General features: G+C 41.6%; 1 protein-coding gene across 1 annotated transcript; it reads left to right on the forward strand.

The window, feature by feature from the left end:
- The first annotated feature begins 425 nt into the window (after positions 1-425).
- Positions 426-6,424, forward strand: LOC146381783 (lysosomal dipeptide transporter MFSD1-like). The gene is made up of 13 exons (XM_084937910.1): positions 426-578; positions 1,039-1,139; positions 1,250-1,359; positions 1,443-1,498; positions 1,603-1,746; positions 1,844-2,002; positions 2,084-2,199; positions 3,380-3,480; positions 4,638-4,749; positions 4,838-4,975; positions 5,072-5,211; positions 5,304-5,415; positions 5,505-6,424. Exons 1-13 carry the CDS (start codon positions 557-559, stop codon positions 5,640-5,642), a joined length of 1,449 nt encoding a protein of 482 aa, XP_084794036.1. The 5' UTR covers positions 426-556; the 3' UTR covers positions 5,643-6,424.
- Positions 6,425-7,629: the final 1,205 nt, after the last annotated feature.

The raw sequence follows: 7,629 nt of genomic DNA on the forward strand, positions 1-7,629 counted from the left end.
CAGTATCAAGAGAAGAGGTCAAGCCCAAGATCAGCAAAGCAAAACATTCTCCTGCATCACCCAGCATCAAACTGTCATCAGTCCAATAAACAGCACAGAAACCTGATTGAAACCTGGAGTGTTTGTCCAGGAGAGCTGTCGCATAGCCACAATCTTGGCTAAAGTCTTTGCAACAAACGGTTAAAAATAGTGTTATTCCTTAAAAAAAACACAAACAAACAAAAAATCCCAAACGAAATAGATTGAATAAACTATTTTTTGTAATTATTATAGTAATTTTGCTGAAAATCTTCCGCCTATTTTTGGATGTAAACGTTTACTTGTCAATAAAGCTTCCAAAAAGAAAAAAAGCGGGGTACTTCCGGTCTCCGCTGCTTCGTAAACGTGCCGTACGTCATTACGTGTTCATATTTACGGCAGCAGCTCCATCCATGTGGTTTTAAGATCTGCGGTTTCTCGACGTCAGCTGCTGAAGAAGCGTAGCAGTCGCTAACTATGTTCATGTAAACAACAGCGAAGGATATGGTTTTTGACGCTTTGTTTTACAGCTAACACGATGGCGCAGCCGGCGGAGAAAGGTACGTGTCACTACAAAGTTATTTATTAAAAACACAGCAAGCCAGCATATTTTACTGAGCTGACCAAGACCTCTGCTTGTAACCCTGCTGACGATTCCCTAAAAAAAGCCTCTTAGTGACCAACTCAGCATTTTATACTTCCAGTGTCACAAAAAGAGCTCGTGACTGTAGGAGAAGTTGGCTGAACACGAAACTCAGTTCGCTCTGTGCGTAATTAGCACACATAATTCTCCACTCTGTTCTTGGTAATTCATAAGCTTAACTGTACAGAACAAGAAGAATTACATATATTTTTTCCTCCTTTAAAAACAAAAAACAGTGCCAGGTCGCACAGTAGCACTTTGTTAAAAACCAAAAATATCCTCAGACATAATAAAATATTTGTTATATTGATCTGAGGCTGCTGCATTTTTAAATCACCTGATGTTGCCCTTTCTTTATTGTTATCACTGTCTTGCAGCATACTATCGCTTTGTGGTGCTCTTCTTTAACTGTCTGCTGACCTTTGGGTCCTACTTTTGCTTCGACATTCCCAGTGTGTTACAGGATCAGTTCCAAGGGGTGAGCAAGAGGCAGCGCTGCTTACAGATCGCATCAATATTGCACGACTTGATTATCAGCAGGGAAAGACTGATGTTGTTTTTAATGTTTGACTGTTGTTTTTTTGACAGAACCTGACGTGTCCCAATGCGACAGTGATCAATGGGACAGTGGACTGTGTGGAGGGACTGGGGATGACCCCTCAGCAGTACAATCTTCTCTATGCCATCTATGCTTGGACGTAAGCACGTTAATGCATTGATTTCACTGTGAAAATGCAGAAAAGTGGCTTATCAATGAGAAGCTTCTCTCTGTTATCAACAGGAATGCTGTAGTTGTGATCCTGGCTGGATTCCTCATTGACAAATTAGGAAATCGCTGTAAGTTTTGTTTTATGTTTTCTCTCTGCATGGTCTGCAGTTGTTTTTAATCTACTGACAGTAAAATGATGGTACAACCATTTCTCTTTTGGTCCTCTTTGCAGTCGGTGTGTTTCTCTTCTCTTTTCTCTGTGTTTTGGGCTCATCGCTGTTTGCTCTCGGCTCCCACTTCAAGGGATCTCCCTACTTGCTGCCGCTAATGCTCACCGGCCGTCTGCTGTTTGGATCAGGCAATGGATCTCTGACTAGTAAGTTCCCTTCATGGATATGAACAAATATTCTCTGCAGCATCGCCTTTGAGGAGCATTTCTTAACCGCTCAGTTACCTTTCTCCTTCTTCATTAGTTGTTCAGAATCGCATCACAGCCTTCTGGTTCAAAGGGAAGGAGTTGGCTTTGGCTTTCGGCCTGACCCTGGCCTTCTCGCGGCTGGGCTCGGTGTTGAACTTCTTCCTCACGCAGAAGTTTGAAGAAAAATATGGCATGCAGTGGACACTCTGGGGTGGTAGGTGACGAATGCGAAGAAATCTCAAGGATTATGGTGTGGTGCCATGTGACCTGGGTTTCTCATGTTATTGTTTCTTAGGCGCACTGTTGTGTGTGCTGGGCTTCGCTTCTGCTGTCATTGTCAGCACCTTGGACAAGATTGGAATGAGACAGCTGGGTCTCGATGGAGCCATCCAAGAAGAGTCTCGCAAAGTGGTACAATCAATATCCTTTAATAATAACAACATGCATACGTAGGGATGGGTATCGTTTAGGTTTCATCCGATACCTGTACCAAACCGGTACTTTTGAAACGGTGCCAGTGCTCAAACGGTGCTCAAACGGTGCTCAAACCGGTGCTTAAAGAATAAAGAACACAAAATTGGTCCAAACACCTCTCATGTTCAGCTGTTTTTTTGTAAAAAGATAACAATGTTAGCCTTTTCTGCAGCTATAGGGCATATATGGTATCACTCTTGGCTGGAAGCAGTGCTTAATCAATGGAAAAAACACAAACTTTGTCCAAAAACCTCTCATCTTTAACTGTTTTCCACTTTTTCTTTGGTCATTTTAGCCTTTTTGGCCAGGGTGAAGGGAGTACCTGCCATCAAACAAGAAGATAGCCGCATGTAACTACGACGGTGTTTGCTAGTTCACCTTACATGCATTAATGTAATAACGTGGTTAGCCTACTCAACGTAAATTACACATAAACAACATTAAGCTACTCGCGCAGAGAAGAACGGCTGCTGCTGCCATCATCATCCGTCATCATTTCTGCTACACTGGCAGGGCTAGGGGCCAGGACTCTCCTCTTCGGGTTTTTGGGGGATGTTGCAAACTCCGGGTCCGATAACAGGCACCACACCCGCAGTAGATGTGCTCAGTGTGAGGTCTCTCAGCAAGCGATCAAATACGGCGCATTTCTCGGCTTTTAAAAAAAACGCTATGCGTCGCCAGGCGTTTCATCGGATTTGAGGTGTTACCTCTTTTGCACAGTATCACCTTAAAGAACTTCTTGCAGGCTGCTGAGTTTGCATCTTTTGCTGTGAAGTACAGCCAGACTTTTGACCGCTTCGCCTTGGGCATTTTTAATCTCTAGCTCTGCTCTAAAAGAACGTACGTACCTGGGCCCACCTACTATCCTCGGAAACGTAAAATGATTGGCTAGAATCTAAAGTGTATCACAGCTCAGGAAAAATAAGCACCGAAATCTGCGCTGCTTTTCGGTTACTACCGTTTATGTCAGAACCGGTGCCATGATGGCACCGGATACCGGTACCCATCCTTATGCATACGTAACATTGATGATTTAAACCTTGTTTTTTCAGTATTATGGACACACTAGTGATCTGTGTGGGGAGCATCATTTATTGTTGTGTGTTTTTATGTGTAGAGGATTCAGGATGTGAAGCTCCTGTCAGTAAGATACTGGCTGCTGGTTCTCACCATCATGTTCTTCTACAACGGCATCTTCCCCTTCATTGCTGATGCAAGGTAGAGTTCTTGACATAAAGTGTGTGCATACTGATGAAATACAGTGATGTGAAAAAAAAATGTTGTCCTCCTGCCTGATTTCCTGTTTTTGTTTTGTTTTTGGTTTTTTGTTTGTTTGTTTGTTTTCAAGCATTTGCGATAACTGGCAATGCGTCTTCACAGCGCTGTGGAGGAATTTTGGCCCATTCATCTTTGCAGAATTGTTGTAATTCAGCCACTCTGGAGGGTTTTTCAGCATGAACCGGCTTTTTAAGATCATGCCACAGCATCTCAATCGAATTCAGGTCAGGTCTTTGATTAAACCACGCCAAAGTTTTTATTAGATAAGATGAATTAACTGTGGTGTGTCAAATCTTTAGAAAGCTGAGTTTAGTTTCTCTAGCCACACCCAGGCCTGATTACTGCCAGACGTTTTTGTAAAAGTAACACAGCATTTTAGAAAAAGAACATTAAAATACAGTAAAATATGGTGGTGGTAGTGTGATGGTCTGGGGCTGTTTTGCTGCCTCTGAACCTGGAAGACACGCTGTGGTAAATGGAACCGTGTGGCACGTCTATCAAAACATCCTGACGGAGAATGTCAGGCCATATGTTCATGACCTCAAGTTGAAGGGCACCTGGGTGACCCAAACCACACCAGCAAGTCCACCTCTGAATGGCTGGAAAAAAACAAAACAAAATGAAGACTCTGGAGTGGCCTAGTCAAAGTCCTGACCTGAATCTGATTGAGATGCTGTGGCATAACCTTAAAAAGGCAGTTCATGCTTGAAAACCCTCAGATGTGGCTGAATTACAACATTTCTGCAAAGATGAATGGGCCAAAATTCCTCCACAGCGCTGTGAAGACTCATTGCCAGTTAACGCAAATGCTTAAGTGAAGTTGTTACTGCTAACGGTGGCACCGCCACTTATTAGATTTAGGGGCAATTACTTTTTCACACAGGGCCATGTAGGTTTGGATTGTAATGTAATATTTACATTTGTTTGATCTGAAACATTTAAATGCGACAAAGATGCAAAAAAAACCCCCACCTTTACACACCACTTTCAGGGCAACCAGTGAATTATAACCCTGCATTCCTTTGAATAGACCAGCACCAAAGTGATACTGGTGTCATAAGCATTCACATCTGCCATTTATTTTTTTCATTTGCCAGCAAGTTCATCCAGGATAAGTACAGCTACTACAGCCAGAAGGAGGCGGCTTATATTGCAGGAGCAGTCTATGACAGCTCACTGGTCCTCTCAGCCAGCGTGGGCATTCTCATCGTATGTATCTTTAGTCTAAATCAAGTTGTATTCCTGCATTGAGTTGAGTTGGTTTATCATGAAACACTCTCGCTGCCATGTGTTTCAGGATTATATGGGTCTGCGGGGAGTCTTCGCTGTGGCGTGCGCCGTCCTCACGCTGCCCGTGTTTGGACTCCTGGCTTTCACTTTTGTCCCTCCTCTGGTTTCAACCATATGGCTGGGAGTCACCTACTCCTTTGCTGCTGTGAGTAAATAGACATCAGTAAAATGGTAAATTTTTACTATGAATTAATGTATTTCCTAGTATATTAAACTTGTTGCTGCCTGTGTGGCATTCCAGGCCAGCATGTGGCCGTCTATTCCCCTTGTCGTACCTCAGGCGACTCTGGGAACTGCCATGGGCCTGGCCACCTCCGTACAGATGATTGGGATCGGGATCTCCAATCTCGTTGTTGGACAGATACTAGGCACCAAGTCCAGGTGGGGAGAACCTGACATTAGAATCTCATTGCCGTGCACTAATTGTCCTTCCAGTCTTGTTTAGCTTTGCAGTTTCTCTATTTGTGTTGCAGTGAAACTAAGATCCCGCTGTGGCGTTGGCAGAGGATGATGATCTTCATGTTGGCCAACACCATCAGCTGCATTGTGACCTCATTGCTGCTTAATGTTGTTGATCACAGACAGGTCAGACATCTGTAGAAGTTATCTCATGAGTTTATACTCTATACACACACTCAGCAGGAAGTTAATTATTATTTTTTTTGTCCCTACAGGGTGGGACCCTGAACAAGACAACCAAGAAGTCAGGGCAGGAGCAGAGAGACCCGGACCGAGAGCCGCTCACCCAGGCAGAGGAAGAGCCAAATGAGCAAGATGGTGATGCTGTTCGATCTCGTTCTATTAACTCTTAAGCTTTTCATTTACACAGTTTTTTCTTATTTGAGCATTATTCTTGCAGTCAACTCAGAAGGTATTCAAGACCGTTCCTTTTCCTTTTTCATGCCATTCATTAAGTTTTCAGCAGCTCTGACGAGTATCCCTATCATACAACCATCATGCTTTACTGTAGGGATTACAGTGAAGTTTTGAGCAGGTTATGAGTCATGTCTGGTGTTGGCTAGATTATCTTTTCCTTTGAGAAAGTTTGCCGTTTGGAAGCTCAATGAATCTGTTATGCCTTTTAGTTAGAGTAACTTCCATGTGGCTGCACAGCCGTGAAGCCGATTAGTAAGGTGCTGTTGAGATGGATATCCTGGGCTTCTCTCATCTCACAGATAACCAAACTACCGTTAAAAGAGTCTCAGGTCCTTGGTCGCCTCTTTGACCGAGATCCTTCTTGCAAGAAAAGCATACGACGAGTCCTGCCAAATCAGGTCCTTTATGTCACGTGTTTTTTTTTTTTTTTTTTTTTTTTAAGTCAAATCGTTCCTGATTGCTTCAGAAGTCGTTTTTAAAAAAAAAAAAAAAAAAAAAAAAAAAAAAAAAAAATCTACAGTTATAAACCATGTTTTAAATTCCCTCTGGTGAATTTCACTCAGGTTCTAGAAACATTTCCAGGATTATTAAAGAAAAAGGGATCTATCTGATGATAGGAACACAAAAGCAAACAGTCTGAATACTTTTGTAAGTTACAGATTTCTGTTCGAGTTTTAACTTTGTGTTTAAAAAAAATAAATAATTACAAACACTGAAACACATTTTGTCAGTCTTGTTGTGACTATAATGACTCTACTGCTATAAATAATTGTGTGGAAATTCCTGCAGTTACTAAGTTTTATTTGTAACAACAGTGAGATTCTTATAATTCTGCTGCTTTCCAAACTTCTATCATTTCAGTTTAGTGTTTTATCTGTGCAACTTGAAACTTAATTTGTTTTCCCTCACAGTGACCACAAACACAGCACATGACAGACACGATCAGCACCTAGCTGCTACACACGGTGGTGCTTATAACTGCTAGAAAGAGTTGTTTCTCTCACACATTTGGTTTCATGAAAACAGATTTAGAAAAGAGTCATCAGAACTTGCGTTTATTGAAATATGCAACATAAATGGTGATCATGTAAGTAGTAAGTAGTGTTCACAAAATGTTTTTCTTCACACAAACATGTTAAAGATGTTCTTGCAAAGTTGCGATTTCAGCACGTCAACTTGACCTGCAGGTGGAGCGTTTGGTTGTAGTCTCTTTTATGAGTGCATGTTAAACACACAACAGCCATTAGGTGGCGCTCCTCACACATGTACAGTTTGTATCAAGATCATGGGATTGTGAAGAGTCCACTTTTCTCTTTGCAGGATTTTCACCTCAGTTGGATGTTTCCCGTATTTTAACCTTTTGAATTCTATTGTTAATCCCCAAATATGCAGTGGGCGCTTTTTTTTTTAAAAAATTTTTTATAAGTGATTGTGGGAATTTTGGGGGAGGTAGGCAGAATAACAGTACTTCATATCACACCCATCAAACTCAACACCTGTAAGAATGTGGCCTTGGTTAAAATAGCTGCAGATAAATAGCAGCACACCCTCTTCAGTGAATACCACAGAGTCTTTAAGGCGTTCACTGATTTTCCCCATGCCGCCTAATTCTGACTACTTTTTATATTGGTAGTGACATCAGTGTATTTAATTCCGTTTTCCATTTGTATTGGTCCACTGCTACTCAGTCTTGTACAAGTTTTTTCCATTTCTAAAAGACAAAACATCAATGCTACTAAATAAAATCTAAATGCAAATACTTGTGCAAAATGCCTTTTGATTCTTGAGTTATAACTCACAGTATCAAGGAGTATGACAGGAGGAAGAAGTAAAGTTGGTGAATCTGACATCATTTGAAGATTTTCAATTCATTCCTCTGCAGATGTAACCAGGTTAAATCAGTTATAATAACAATAAAGAAAA

The sequence above is a fragment of the Perissodus microlepis genome, chromosome 8 (assembly GCF_051167445.1).
Source record: "Perissodus microlepis isolate ML-2025 ecotype Zambia chromosome 8, ASM5116744v1, whole genome shotgun sequence".
In the NCBI taxonomy this organism is placed as follows: Eukaryota; Metazoa; Chordata; class Actinopteri; order Cichliformes; family Cichlidae; genus Perissodus; species Perissodus microlepis.

Coding starts and splice junctions, on each gene's coding strand:
- LOC146381783 (XM_084937910.1), top strand. CDS start 557: ATGGCGCAGCCGGCGGAGAAAG. Junction 2,003..2,083: donor GCAGTGGACACTCTGGGGTG/GTAGGTGACGAA, acceptor ATTGTTTCTTAG/GCGCACTGTTGTGTGTGCTG. Junction 4,976..5,071: donor TCACCTACTCCTTTGCTGCT/GTGAGTAAATAG, acceptor GTGGCATTCCAG/GCCAGCATGTGGCCGTCTAT.